We start from the raw sequence: 15,854 nt of genomic DNA, 5'->3' as shown, positions 1-15,854 counted from the left end.
CATCTTTAACCATTTAATTTTTATTTTTTAACTTTTACCTTTTCTTCTTTTCTATTATAAATTATTCACTGGGTGAACAACTGAGTTACCATTGTTGAGGGTTTTTTAAATGTTAAAATAGCTAAATTGTATAAAATGTGCCTTGGTGCTGAAGTGAAGTAAAGTAACAGGCAAGATGAGATGATTGCATATGAATTCTCATATGCTTCTATAGCCTTCTCTATGAATGGTCCCAGAGGCCCCTGGCCCAGACTAACAACTTTCAGGAAGCACTGGGAAAGTAGTGTTCCATAATTAGAGAAGATCAGTAGCCCTCAAATGGGCTGTGATTTAGGAGAGTAAGTTAAAATCAACTATATGCTGATATCAGGGGACCTTCTGTTCCTTGTTTGTTTCTATGACAAATTCAAACCAGTTCAAAATAACTTTTCCAATCGCAGGTAGATTTCTTTTTTTAATTCTTTTAAGTTTGATATCTTAGGTTGCGTAAGCTGTGTTCCGTGATTTAAGTGTGCTTATCCATTCATCCTTCCTGCCAGGAATGCCATCTCCAACCACACTGAAGAAGTCGGAGAAGTCTGGTTTCAGCAGCCCCTCCCCTTCACAGACCTCCTCCCTGGGGACGGCATTCACACAGCATCACCGACCCGTCATCACAGGACCCAGAGGTGAGCTGCTCCGCTGGCGCCCTTGATGGTGCTTGGTTCATGACCTTGGAACGAGAGTAGTAAAATGAGAGATGACAAGGACTCCCCCAGAGCAGTCCTGAAGGAAATGAGTGTTCCAGTTTCTTATCCTTGGGGACTGCTTTGGAATTGTAGGGACCCAAGAGATTTGGTATCGAACCCTGATCCTTACCTCTTTCTTTGCTGGTGGGATGTTGCAAAGAGGTGCAAGGTAATTTGAATTAACCAAAATAAAATCTGTCTTAAGGGCTTCCCTGGTGGCTCAGAAGGTAAAGAATCTGCCTGCTATGTGGGAGACCTGGGTTCGATCCCTGAGTTGGGAAGATCCTCTGGAGAAGGGAGTGGGTACACACTCCAGTATTCTTGCCTGGAGAATTCCATGGACAGAGGAGCCTTGTGGGCACAGTCCATGGGGTCACAAAGAGTTGGACACTAATGAGCGACTAACACTTCCTTATCTTAGAAATTATATGAGAGGGGCACTTGTGTGTCTGTGTGTGTGTGTGTGCGTGTGTGTGTGTATGCGTGTGTGTTAGGTGAGTTTATTTTTGTGTAATAGCTTATTTTCATTCTCTCACCCCTGCTGATTCCCCTTTCTTGAAACCTGATTTCAATATGTGACATTTTGCGTTGAGGTTGTTTGCATCACCGTGTTGACGAGCCGTCGTCATTCACTCCTTTTGAAGTGGTAGATAGTTTGTCTGGTTTTCATTGCAATGTTTTCATTATTTTTGTCTTGTGTGCTTTTAAGTTTATTATTAAAATGTGTCCACAAGAAATATGATTTGTATTTCACATTAAAGACAAGCTTTAAACCTCAAGAGAATGTCAGCAAATCACTTAACTTGATCTTGTTGCAAGATGAAAATATTTATTAGTTTGTTTATGAAACTCCCACAGTAGGAGTATGAATAATTGTAACCATGTTTGCTTTCTTCCATCAGATTTTTGTTTAGGTAAGTTTGTGATCTACCAGCTGCTGTCATAAAACATCCTAGAAAGTTATGGTCTCTTGTCTACTTTGACATACTCCTGGAGAAACTGGTATTTCTTGCATTAATCTCAATGTGAGTCCCACAAGTCTGAATCCCTTTATGAATACTCTGTGTGCATCTCAGGGAAATAAAGCAGTTTAGAGGGCTGGCCAATGTACATGTATAGAAATCACCTTGAAGAAAATAAGTATTTTGACTATTATATGAAACAGTGTCTTTATCCACAATTATGAAAGCTCACTTGCCCCGTCTTTAAAGATCTTGTGATCATTGATGGAACTTTCTTAAGTGTCCTAATTATTTCACTTGTGTGTAAGAGTGAAAAATATATGCATTTCCCCCCTTAATTTGAAAACCTTGCATCTGAATGGGATTGTGTGCTCCCAGAATGAATCTGTTTGAATGGGGCAGTGTGTTGATATTATTCTCGTTGTCAGCATTCCTTAGGCATTGAAACTATGGTGGGAAGTAAGAGATATGAAGATTTAGTCAGAAGATTATTGATCTTAGGGAGATAAGGCATGTATGATTCTCATCTTTTTTATGATTAGACTGACATGTTCTAAATGCTACATGGATCTTAAAAGCAGAGGTTTCTGTAGGACCTCAGAAGAGGGAACTATGGAGGTTCCTTCATCCATTAATCAAGGATTTACTGAATGCTTGTCACTGGGCAGACACTGGGAATTCAGTGGTTCCTGTCCTCATAGAGCATATTGTCCAGTGCAGAAAAATAAACATTTAGAATATGTTGTGGAATGCATAGTTACTTTTCACTTTATATCACCTAAAGAACCTTCAAAGGGTAGATATTGTCAAAGTCAAATCTTAAAAGTCACTTAGATGAATGGAGGGCATTCCGAGTGAAGAAAAGACTCCTTGTACACCAGGGTAGTAAGGATTAGGAAGCAGCAATGCCAGCAATCAGGGTAGTTTGTTAAGTTGCTTCTTTCCATTTCTACTTATCTTCTGAATTTTTTAATGTCCTCTCCAATAAAATAGGGATAGTAGTACTGATGAAGGAATTTTTTTTTCTCCCAACCTCACATTCTTACACAGAAACTAAAATAAAACAATATTTGTAGAGACTTTGAGAGGTATAAGGCAATGTGTGTATGTTATCATTTATTCAGTAAATACTGAATGCTTTCTATATGTCTTGCCTTAAAACTATATATCTAGAAATTATTCTAGCACTTACCCATAAGTGCCATTATTGGGAGCTTCTTCATGCTAAACAATTAATCACATTTGCTAAAATGATCCACACTGGGTTGAACCAGAGGGGACCTTCTTATTCTACAAAACTGTGAGTTTTGGTCTTTTATTCATACTCACGGGATTGTTTATAAGGAAAAGAGAAATATGCCCAATTTAAAAATTATGGAAGAATTATGGAATTCCAAAGAATGTTTTCACCAGACTTCAATATGGTTCACAGCATCCTCAGTTCTCCCTTCTGGGAAATCTACTCAGGAACCCATTCTTATTACATCCTGCCCAACTTAGTGGTCTGGTGAAGGGAAGTGGGGTAGTTGGGATGAAATACTTCAGCAGCATCTTTTTGGTCAGCATGACAGAGGTGAGATAGGTTAACATAAGACCCTGTTGGGCTAAGACCTTTTTAAAGGTTGATGTTTAGACACTTGTTATTTAAGACATACTTGCTATAGGTATCATATTCCCTCTTATCCTTCTATGAACTGGTTGGAAGGCTAATGCTTGGAATGACATCACATCTGGGACTAACAGTTGATGTTTTAGGAAGATGAGGCTGGATTTAAAAAAGGAGAGTCTGGCAGAGGGAGCCAGTGTAGAATAAATGTGGTATATACATTAAGGAGAATTCAACCTCACATGTTCTTTTTATTGGAAGGAGAGGCTTGGCTTCCCTGGTGACTCAGATGGTGAAGAATCCATCTGCAGTGCAGGAGACCAAGGCTCAATCCCTGGGTCAGGCAGATCCTCTGGAGAAGGAAATGGCAAGCCCATTCCAGTATTCTTGCATGGAGAACCCCATGGACAGAGGAACCTGGCGGGCTATAGTCCATGGAGTCACAAAGAGACAGACACGACTGAGCGACTAACACTTTCACTTTCTCTTACTACAATCTGAAATAGTAAATCATTAGAGAATCCAGACAGATGATCAGACTTCAAGAAGGCAAGGAAGAAGAGAAAGGTGTGTCCTTTATGAGGATCCTGGGGCACTGGAGAGGCTGTTAACTGCAGTCTTATTCAGAGTCACATGGTGTAGTCACCTCTGGATAGCACCTAGATTGTAAGATCTCTGCTGCCTTCCTTAAAATTTCTCATGGGATTCTCTTGACTAGACAAACACCAGTCAGTAGACAGTAGCTGTGTAATACAGCCCAGTGCCCAGGCCAGAGGTAGTATGCTAACAGAGCTACAGGACAGCAAGTCCACCTCAAATTTCAATGAATTCACCAAATTCATTGAAAACAAGCAATGGTCCTATTTTTCACTGCAAAAATTAGCTATGTTTGGAAATTTGGTGGCCACCTTTTACACAGGAAACCTCTCTTTGATGATTGCAAAGCTGAGGCAGAAAAAATAGAGCCTTGAGGGGAGTGGGTAAGTGCAGAAGCTAGGATTGAAGGTCAGATGGGCTGGTGTTTGAATCCCATTTCCACCACTTTTACCAGCTATGTGAACCTGGCACATAGCTTTGCTTCTCTGAGCCATGGGCTCCTCATCTATAAATTGAAGATCTAATCTCAACCTCAGAGAATTATATTATCTTAGGAGTAGATGAAATCATCTACTTACAGGCACGATCAGGTCATGCAAACAGTCAAGTCGCCTATTTTCATTAGGGGTTTGAAAGTCTCATGCCATCATGATGTCCTCCTGCCTTTGCCTGTCCACACGCTGCCCATCCCAAGACCCATTCAAGTACCACTTTCTACCTGAAACCTGCTCAGTTCCAACCAGGCTGCCATCATCTCACAATCTGCAGACTCTGAGAGCCTCTCATGGCACATTTTCATACTCCCTATACCAACTTGGTCTTACTTTGTCAGTTCATGTACATGTCTTTTTCTTTCTCTAGAACAAAACCTCTGTGAGGGAGGATCTCTAATAAACACTTTTTGATATCTTCATTGTTTCTCACACTGTGGGTTTTGTGCTCAGATTTTACTTGAATGAATAAAAAGTATGCAAGTTGTGCATAAAAGGTACAGAAGAGATATTCATCCCATTCCTGAAACTGACAGATTCTCACTGCTTCAGAAGGACTAAGGGTGACATATGACAATAGTTTATATGGCACTTCTTTATAAGGAATGTCCAAGATGAGGAAGAACCATGGCCTTTCATCCAAAGAAATCTTTTGCAATATTATGAAGTATGGTTTATTAAAAGCTATGGTGTTTCTTAGTTGATGCTATTCTAATCTTCTAGTCTAAAATTGGAATCTAATTTTGCAATTTACCTTGTGAAGGTAGAGACATGTGGTTTCTTAAAATGAATCCCCTCTCTGATAGTGTTGTTGTTTATGGCTTTGATAAATCATTTAACTTTGTGACCTCAGTTTAGCCATCTGTATCATGGGGAATAATACTTTGCCACCTTGTGGCTCAGATGGTAAAGAATCTGCCTGCAATGTAGGAGGCTCAGGTTTGATCCCAGGTTGGAAAGATTCCCTAAAAAAGGGAATGGCTGCCTACTCTAGGATTCTTGCCTAGAGAATTCTATGGACAGAGGAGCCTGGTGTATTAGTCCATAGTATCCCAAAGAGTCAGATACGACTGAGTAACTAACATTTATGTAGTTAAAATTAGGTGAAGAGGTTAAAGACTGTGGAATGTCCTACTGAATGAGGAAGACGTTAAGTTTCCGTAAGGGCGTTTGTTACATCATTATACGTTATTATAGTTACTGTGCACTTTAAACTGAAAGATTGGACTTTCAAAGACTTTCTTTTAGCAGTACTTAAAATTTCAACCATAATAAAGTGTTTGATCATGACAATTCATCTTCTTCATGATAATGAAGAAAAATTATTATTTTTCTTTTTTCCTCCCTTTGCCTTTCTAAGAGTTGTAGGTTTGCCTGATGATTTAAAAGGGCCTAACTCTTTTTGAGAATTATTTGGAGTACTCATCAGAGATATTTTAGAATTTCTTAAAAGTTCTCTTCTCGAAACTTATGTTTCTGCCTTAAGTCTTTGCTATTTTCAAAAACAAGATAATGGATGATACTTAATTTAAATGCTTAGCACAAGGTAAAGCAACTCTGTGCTTTAGGGATCAAGAGGCAGTAAGGAACCTGCACTGTACATGTTGTAAAGCAGGGGTTGAGAGTAACTGACAAATAAGCACCAATTGAGCTTCGTCTAGAGCCATAGAATTTCAGAATAGTGCTCTTGGAGTCTTCTGGTTTAATTCTTTTCCTGGATCCCTTAAAAATGTGTTTGGCTGTAAGTAACTGGAAATCTAAAAAAAACATGTGGAATTTCCCTGGTGGCTCAATGATAAAGAATCTGCCTACCAATTCAAGACACATGAGTTCAATCCCTGATCTGGGAAGATCCCACATGCCCTGGAACAACTAAGTCTATGGGCCACAACTACTGAGCCTTGCTCTAGAGCCCGGGAACCACAGCTCCTGAGCTTGCATGCCCTAGAGTGAGTGCTCTGCAACAAGAAAAGCCACCACAATGAGAAGCCTGCATACCGCAGGCTAGCCTGCTCACCCGCAACTAGAGAAAAAGTCCTCACAGCAACAACGACTCGGCACAGCCATAAATAAATAAATAAAATTTAAAAATAAAAACCAAATATGTGATTCAGAACTGTCATGGTGGCACCTAAGTGCAGTCAAGGATTGAGATTTCTTCTCTTATCCATGCTTTAGTGGATTCTTCTCATCCTCATGCTGTGACCTCATGGTCACGATGTAGCCACTGCTCTCCTGCCATGCATCTGCATTCCAAGTATTTTAAAGAAGGGAGCAGACAAGAGCCAAAAGTACCTGCCAGGTCATTTTGCCACCTTTCATAGAAGCTTTCTCAGCATGATCAAAACTATGCCTCTTGATCACCTCTAGCTGCAAGGGAGGCTGGAAAATGTAAGTATTTGAGCACATTGCTGCTCTGTATAAAATTGGGGTTTTATAAGTAGGTAAATAGGAGAAAAATATTCTGGCTAGCAGTCAACAACATAGTTACCACTACTCAGAGAAATGCGAAGTCTGAGTTGGCCTGAGCCAAGACTAGAAATCTAGCCTCCAGTGCTAAGCCTTTTTCAAGGTATTTCTACCTTTTTCTCCACTACTGGGAGAAATCAACTGCATTTATTTCTGTTTTCACAATTTTTATTAGTCAAGGACATGACATAGCCATTTAGATCTTTTGATAAGTATGATACAACTCTTATTATCACACTGAGTTTTTCTTGTAATAGCAGTCATAAACAGATCATTTGACTTTTTTTTTATGAGCCCATGAATCCTTACTACTGGTAAATGCAGGGTTTCTGGTAGGTGCGAGTCATTTCAAAAGTAGCTTTTGAGGTCAGTTTGACTTTTTTTTAATATTGAAATTAGTGTGCAGACTCCCATTACTGTCTAGGGGCCTGTTAACTTCTCCACAAATATTTATCAAGTACTTACAGGGTACAAGCAAGTGCTCTGCTACTTGCTGAATAGAGTGGGGAATAAAGCTTGGATTCTGGCCTCAACTTGCTTACTTCCTAGTAGATGGCAGACAAGAAAGCCAGCCTTGTGATGGGTACTCCCAGGGTGCTGCCAAGATCAGGGTCCACCTGATAGAACTACTGTGGCAGTTGACACTGGACAAGTCCAAACAAGTGTGACTTACCCCCTCTCAAAGAGAGTACCTCCTAGTTGTAAGCAGGCAGCAACAGCAAACAACTGTGCTTTTAGATAATTAAGTACTGAGGAATCCAGACACACAAAATGTGAGCAAATGGTCAAAGCCCCACTTCTTTATGGGTCAACACACACACACACACACACACACACACACACACACATATGAAGGGATTTTAGAAGTCAGATTGCCCTGATTTTGAAGACATGCACAATATGTATTAAAACAGTAGCCATATAAGCCTAAGATACATTGTGCAGCTTTCAAAGAATCCTGCCAGTTTCTGTTCAGACATTTACATGTTCTATGAACATCACTAAATTCAGGATCCTCGTGGCCCAATCAAGGATCTTGCCTTTAATGATGAGACATGTGAGGGTATGAAGTCAATAGTATCTCCCAGTTTGGCTAAAGATAATACACTGCAGAGAATTATGAGAATAAGATAACTCTCCAGGAAGTTGAGGTCACCAGGAAAGGTTGGAAGACTGGAGATTCATAGACAATAATAGAGAAGGAAGGAAGGAAGGAGAGGAATAGTGGGAAGGCTCAGTTATCACTAGATGGCAGGGCCATTAGAACAGGACCACATCTTTATTCTTCCTCCCGAGATACTGTATCTCTCAGCCTCGTGGATGGCGTTAGCAAAGCTCTTAGTAGGTATTTGTTGAATGAACACATAGATTTGATTGACAGCAAACAGAAAGTTTGGAAATAACAGGTAATTCTTTCCATCCTCCATGTGTGATAATAATACCATTTTCAAGTGCATGTATTTGAAATGCATGTATTTGTATGCTGGGCATTTAGGGAGCTGCCCAGCATAGTGAATAAGTGCTCGATACACACTTCTTGTTGTTGTTGTTTAGTCACTGTCTTGTCTGACCCTCTGTGACCCTACAAAGTGAACATGCCAGGCTCCTCTTTCCTCCACTATCAGTCCCTGAGTTTGCTTAAATTCTTGTCCTTTGAGTCAGTGATGCTATCTAACCATCTCATCCTCTGCCGACCTCTTCTCTGTTTGCCTTTAATCTTTCCCAGCATCAGGGTCTTTTCCAGTGAGTCAGAAAGTGGCCAAAATTGGGCTTCAGCAACAGTCCTTCCAATGAATGTTCAGGACTGATTTCCTTTAGGATTGACTGGTTTGATCTCCCTGCTGTCCCAGGGCCTCTTCAAGAGTCTTCTCCAACACCACAATTTGAAAGTATCAATTCTTCGATGCTCAGCCCCCTTTATGGTTCAACTCTCACATCCATACATTTACTCAGTTTTAATTAAGAGCTTCTGTTTTCATGGACATTAAGAGAAATGCTGAGCTCAGAATGATTTGATCCTCTTTTTATGGAATATTTGCTGTGGTAGTATAAATGTTTCTGCTCAAATGAATGACCCTAAAGAAGGAAGAAGTCCCTAGTGCTCCATTGCTCTTGTGACCTTGGCATCCTTCCTTGGCATATGCCCCCTACCTAAGCAGTTGGTTCATTTAGCTTTCTTGTATGATATCAGCAGACTCCTTTGCCTCTTAGGAAATCTTTTTAACTTAGTTGTAGAACACGCTAGTGCTCCTTTCAGTGGAGCTGAATTTAATTTGTCTCTCCTGGTTTAGTGCAATTGAATCATCTCAGGAAAATGAGAAGCAATTAAGTACCTGTTGCTAACAAGGTGCTGAAATAATCTGCCAACAGATGTAAAGTGTTTATTTATTATTGGAGTATGTCATTTGAGAAAACATTACGTTGTCTTTTGACAATCAGAATTGCCAGAATTGACTTTCAAATGCAGGCATCACAGACCTAACAAGTACCACCTTTGAGGAGCACTGTAAAGAGAATAAGAGGGCTTGTGAACACTGGGCAAGGTTAGCTCAAGTGCTGGTGCCTAGCCTAATGGGAACCGTTGTTGATGGGATTTGAAGGAACTGGATGGTAAAGAGGAAAAGCAGCTTTTTAGCAAAGGCCCTTTAAGTCCCAGTTCAGGAAATTATTAAATTCATTAGCCAGATACTTACAGCCAGCTATTACTACCCAGCCAAAGGAAAAAACAGTGCCAGCAAATGTTTTAAAACTACAACTAAACAAAAGTCAGGAAGCGTGTAATTAAAACTGTACCTTTATTGTATTGTAAAGAGTTTCACTGTGACATGGAAAATATTTAAAGGAGAAGGCTGTTTAGCTAATTTGTCTGCAAGTGAACTGCTTAGTGGAGAAGTACCCTAAATTAACTGTAAGGCCACCCACCGAGCGAGCCTCATAAAGGGCCGTGGCTGCTCAGCTTGGTTTTGTGTAACCGTTCAATAATTACTAGATAAATGCATAACTAAAAGCTCTATTACACTAATAATTTGTACTGAGATAGATGTGTGGGACACCCTGCTGGGTTAATTTGTCATCCCTGCAGCAAACTTCTAAAGAGAGCCCTTCTGCAGTGCTATCTGTTAATATGTGGTCCCAAGGAGGACAGGTTAGAGCAGTAAGACCAATTGGCTCCTTAATCTCTTAAAGAGGCAAAATGCACCCCCGCCCCGACCCCCGCCCCGGGTGAGTGCCTGAGAGAAGAATAGGGTGATTGGTGGTTAACTACGTGGACCCAGATTGAAACACACTTGGACAAAAGGAGCTGCTCTCCCTTGGAATTTCTTGCCCCTTTCTCTCTTCATCTCTCCCTCGCTGTCTTCCACCCCCACCTCCTTGTCCCCCAACCATAAATCCACACATACAGACACAGTGAAGGCACTGGTTCTGGGCAAGGTTTCTTTGAAATCGTGTCATTAATAAGACTTCTGGGTACTGCTTGCACTGTAAATCATATAACCGGATAAATCCCGATCAGGTCTTTCTAGTTGAGCTTAATAAATGTTAATTTTATGTTTAGATTCATTCTTTACTTTTCTTTCTTCAGAGTAGAATAAAAAGTCAGTATTGGACGTGTATCTCCCTTTTATGTGGAATGTTCTCTTCTATCACACACACTCACACACTTGCTCTTTTAAATATGAAGCTCGCATTTAAGCTTTAATGCAGGGATTTCAACCTCCCCGATTGACAGAACCAATAAATCATGTTAAAGTTAAGTGAATTACTGTAGCATGGAACTGTAGCTTTAACAATGTTTATGTAGTATCAGCTTATCATCCACGTAGGCAAAGCGGAGTGAGCACTGATACTCGAAATGGGAAGGCACAGTCCTGTTGATGTGGCTGCAAAGTCACCCGTTTCATGCCACATCCTATGTATTGTTGAAACAAGTGGATTCAATCACTCACGTGACTGGATGGCTTTTTAAACTGTGTGTTTCCACGGTAAATTTTACCTTTGCCATTTCTTGGTGTTAAGTGGCAGTGACTTCCTCTCCACCCCAAATGATTCATTTTTCCTATGTACAAAACACATGCGAGGAACACCAGAGTGGACAGGTTGTAGTACAGTAATAAGGGACCTATGAGGCAAATATTGTGAGAGGAAATAAACAATTTGACCTCTGAAAAATAATTCATATGGGAGCAGAAGAGTGCAGTGAAAAGCACCTGGGCTGCGGAGTCAGACAGAATCGAATTCAAATGCTGCCCAGCCACTCAGGGCCCGCACAGGCTTGTGCCAGCCCCTTGGCCTCTCCTGGTCTCTGTTTTCCCACCTGCATGAAACTTGAAGGTGTTAATAGGAGGAGGAAGTGAAATGACATATGGAAAGGGCCACGTATGTGATTCAGCCAGTTCAGTCACTCAGTCGTGTCTGACTCTTTGTGACCCCATGAACCGCAGCACGCCAGGCCTCCCTGTCCATCACCAACTCCCAGAGTTCACCCAGACCCACGTCCATTGAGTCGGTGATGCCATCCAGCCATCTCATCCTCTGTCGTCCCCTTCTCCTCCTGCCCTCAATCTTTCCCAGCATCAGGGTCTTTTCCAATGAGTCAGCTCTTTGCATCAGGTGGCCAAAGTATTGGAGTTTCAGCTTCAACGTCAGTCCTTCCAATGAACACCCAGGACTGATCTCCTTTAGGATGGACTGGTTGGATCTCCTTACAGTCCAAGGGACTCTCAAGAGTCTTCTCCAACACCACAGTTCAAAAGCATCAATTCTTCAACCATCAGCTTTTTTTATAGTCCAACTTTCACATCCACTGGAAAAACCATAGCCTTGACTAGATGGACCTTTGTTGGCAAAGTAATGTCTCTGCTTTTTGATATGCTGTCTAGGTTGGTCATAACTTCCCTTCCAAGGAGCAAGCGTCTTTTAATTTCATGGCTGCAGTCACCATCTGCAGTGATTTTGGAGCCCAGAAAAATAAAGTCAGCCACTGTTTCCGCATCTATTTGCCATGAAGTGATGGGACTGGATGCCATGATCTTAGTTTTCTGAATGTTGAGCTTTAAGCCAACTTTTTCACTCTCCTCTTTCACTTTCATCAAGAGGACTAGTATGTTACTAAATGTTAGCTGTCTCAGATTCCCCCCATCCCCATATCTTTTGCTGTCTTTTTATGTGGTTATCTTGAAAGGATTCTCGGTTCTCTCATTCCTCACTCCTCAGCTCCAGCTTTCTCTTTTATCTGCTCCTATGAGTCCAGAAGGTGTGTGTATTTCTCCTCACTGAGAAGAGCCCCTGGAAGAGATGGGGCCTCAGGGACATGAGCCAGCCCATCACTCTTGTTTGGTTGGAAGAACAGGCAGGTCTCCCTTGTGAGGCCAGTGAACCCCCTACCATGATGACTAGCCCACAGCCCTGGTGACAACTTCACTTTGACTTGTCTTCATTCAGGCATGGCTCTTGCTAAGGGATAAACACCACTGTTATTTACACAAGTCAAATCAGCAAATAATTTTTGAGAATATACCATCTGCCAAGCACTGTGCTAGGCCCTAGTAAACAAACCAGACAAGCCTGTCCTGCCCCTCAACCTGAAAGACCAGAAGAACAAACAATTATTACTCAGATGAGATTCATGAATTAAAGAAATTGATAATATAGCAAGGTATTAAAAGTGTTTGTGGACATTTGGATTTGTTTGTGTGGGTCCCTTCTATTGGTATACAGTATGGATTTAGGAAACCTTAGTATCCCTGAGGGATATCTGTAGATCTTCCCAAATCCTCAAATTCCTGAATACCATAATAATCATTGTTGAATTGTTGCATACCCAGTAATGCATCAGTCCCCGATCTTCTCGGTACCAGGGTCCACGTTCATGGAAGATAGTTTTTCCACAGACTGGGATATAGGAGATGGTTTCAGGATGATTCAAGGGCATTACATTTATTGTGCATTTTATTTCTATTATTATTACATCAGCTCCACCTCAGACCATCAGGCATTAGATCCTGGAGGTTGGGGACTCCTGCAATAATGAACAGAAGACATGTTAATAAGTACTCTTTCAAGTGAAATATTCTTACAAGTGAAAGAACCCAACCAGATTGCTTAATCGCCTCTCCATTCTCCCGAAAAGAAAATAATGGATTGGTTTGTATAACGGAAAAGTCTGAGGGTTTGTGGCTTTAGGTAGAACTGGATCCAGATGCTCAGGCAATACCTTCAGAAATCTGTCTTTTTATCATTCTCAGATCTTCTGTCCTCTGTGTGAACTTCATTCTCAGGCTGAATCTCCTCAGATCATGGCACTGATGATATGAGCAGTTCCAAGCTTAATTCCCACCCTTGTAACAGTCCCAAGGGAAAGAGAACAGCTCTCTCACAAGAGATCTAGGGAAGCCCAACTCCTTCTTGGATGCTCCAAGTGGCCTAGTGTGGGTCATTTGCTCACTTTTGAAATAATCTTTATGTTTAAAAGATAGTGATCTGATTCCCTGGTGGCTCAGATGGGAAAGAATCTGCCTGCAATGCAGGAGACCTGAGTTCGATCCCTGGCTCAGGAAGATCCCCTAGAGAAGGGAATGGCTACCCACTCCAGTATTCTTGGCTGGAGAATCCCATGTACAGAGGAGCCTAGGGTTGCTATAGTTCATAGGGTTCACAAAGAATCAGACTAACTGAGCAACTAACACTTTGAAAGATAATGGGGGAGGCAGCTGGCATGGCAGCGGTGGCCCCCCGGGGTTACAGTGTTGGGGACCCTGGCGCACACACCAGGCAGTGGCAGCGTCTACTTTTAGGCCCCACCCCTGCCCTGGGGCTGCAGGTGAGGCCTCAGCGAAGCGCCACCAAAAGGTCATGGTCAGGTCTGCCCTCAAGGAGCTACGGAAGCGCCTCAGCCTGAGGAGTGGATCCTGTAGCAGCTCCCCGGCCTCTCTGGCTTCCAGGAAGAGGGGATCCCGGAGCTGGAGATAGATGTGAATGAACTCCTGGGCGTGGAGAGTGATGAGACCCAGCCACCAGGGTCAAGGAGCTGCTGGTTGATTGTTCCAAGCCCACTGAGGCCTCTGTCTCTGGCCTGCTGGAAAAGATCTGGGGCATGCAGAAGCACACCCGGGAAAAAGGCAGCCACTGCCCCCCAGTCTCACAGCAACAGCAATACTGCGGGCCTGGGGCCATGAGCAGGACTCCCTGTGCCTCTGGCCCAGAGGTCCCTTCCCTGACATTAAAAATAAAGGTAATAGGTTTCTCATTGGTGTGGCCTGGTGCTATGCCCACCCACAGAGCTGGAGGGAGGGTGAAGTCAGTGACATAGACCGAGGTGGAGGGAAGGCTCTTACCCAAAGATAGCTTCGAGCTTTGTTTCCAGAAGAACAGGTGAAGCACCTCTGGGTCGGCAAAGCTGACAGCTGTCCAGTCCAGGAGATAAGAGCACAGCTCTCCTGTGCCCAGGGCGGCGGGGTCGGCTCTCTCACCAGCCAAGTGACTTCATGTCACAGGTGGGGCTTGAAGAGCACAGGTCAAACCTCAGGCTTAGAAGAGTGACAGTCCATGCCAGGGAACTCCAGGTCCATGGGAGCAGTTGAGAACAGTTCAACTCTTCTTTAAAAAGTATTTATTTGTTTACTTGGCTGTGCTGTGTCTTGGTTGTGGTAAGCAGGATCCTCAGTTGTGGTATGTGGGATGTAGTTCGCTGACCAGGAATAGAGCCCAGGCCCCCTGCACTGGGAGCGTGGAGTCTTACCACTGGACCACCAGGGAGGTCCTGAGAACAGTTCAACTCTTGAATCCCGATGGTCTGGTGCTGCCACATGGCACTGCGTGATCCTGCTTACTTTCAGTATATCTTAACATCCTAAGAACACAACTCTAAGGGTAATAAGTAGCCCAGAGTCCAGCACCCTGTCTGGGACACAGCAGATTCTCAATACATACTTTTTAAAGGTGTGAGCCCACTATGTACTAGGTACCTACATAGACTAATTCTTAATTCTCAGAAAAATCTCTTAAATTAGTGCTATTTTATCCAGTTTTACAAATAAGGATATGCAAGTTCAAAAATGTTACACATCTTTTCCTAGACTCACATAGGGAGTGAGTGATTTCAAAACCCACACATAGGGAGTGAATGATCTCAAAACCCCAAATAGTGAAGCTCTAAAAATCACACAGACATAGGATTTCCATTTTGCAGCACAGAAAACCAAGGTGCTTAGGAGGTTGACACAGAGCTAGTTGATTCCCAGCTTGGGGTAAACTTTGGTACCTTGACTTTAAATACTGGCCCAATGCGTCTCATACTTCTCCTTGTGTGAAATTTATCAGCAGTTGGAATAAATCCCTCAATCCTATAGGGTGAATTCAGGAGGAGCACTGTGAAACCTGTGCTTTAGTAATCATGTTACTCAGAAATAGTGCCTTGAACTTCAGTGTATACCTATCAGCTGGGTGGGGGTAGTGGGAAGAGAGGCCATGAATCAATCATTGCTTTGTTTGTTGTGGGGATTGTTTGTATTGGTCTTGCATTTTTTTATTTTAAATGTCAGCAAAGACCTGCAAACAGCACAGGTCCCAGCACTTGGTAGGCCTCCCGTGGGCTAGAGAACCTCCATGGAGCTTAGTGTTTCAAATTCCAGGTCATTTGAGGATTAATTCTCTGCTAACCTATGTGATCATCCAATCTATGGCGGTTATTTTTCCCTTAAATGTTTTGATGTATCTCTTCTTCATCTCTTATCTTATAGTATATCTTGCATGTTTCATAGAAGCTCAAGTTCCCTTTATGGAACTGAATCTTGTCAACTTTGCCTGTTAAACAGTCCCCCTTCATGTCTCCAATAATCACAGCTGTTGTGTGGTGTTTGTAGGCATTTCACATTAGCCCTCATGGAGGCTTAGTTGATTCATGCATAAATATGGTCTATTCAAAGAAGAGGCCCTGTCAGTACTGAAAAGCTAGGGCTCTGTCTCACAGAAAGAACTTAAACTAGTGCATTCACTCAGAATT

General features: G+C 42.2%; 1 protein-coding gene across 5 annotated transcripts in view; it reads left to right on the top strand.

The window, feature by feature from the left end:
- The window catches only part of NFIA (nuclear factor I A), a 395,870-nt gene that overhangs the window by 309,280 nt on the left and 70,736 nt on the right, over positions 1–15,854 (top strand). For all 5 annotated transcript variants that reach the window (XM_070468073.1, XM_070468074.1, XM_070468072.1 and 2 more), the window contains one exon: positions 540–668. In XM_070468073.1, coding sequence (XP_070324174.1) covers positions 540–668 — 129 coding nt within the window. The remainder of the gene's footprint in view (positions 1–539; positions 669–15,854) is intronic.

Source organism: Odocoileus virginianus, chromosome 5 (assembly GCF_023699985.2).
Source record: "Odocoileus virginianus isolate 20LAN1187 ecotype Illinois chromosome 5, Ovbor_1.2, whole genome shotgun sequence".
Classification (NCBI taxonomy): Eukaryota; Metazoa; Chordata; class Mammalia; order Artiodactyla; family Cervidae; genus Odocoileus; species Odocoileus virginianus.
This window is presented reverse-complemented; position numbering and strand designations above follow the sequence as displayed.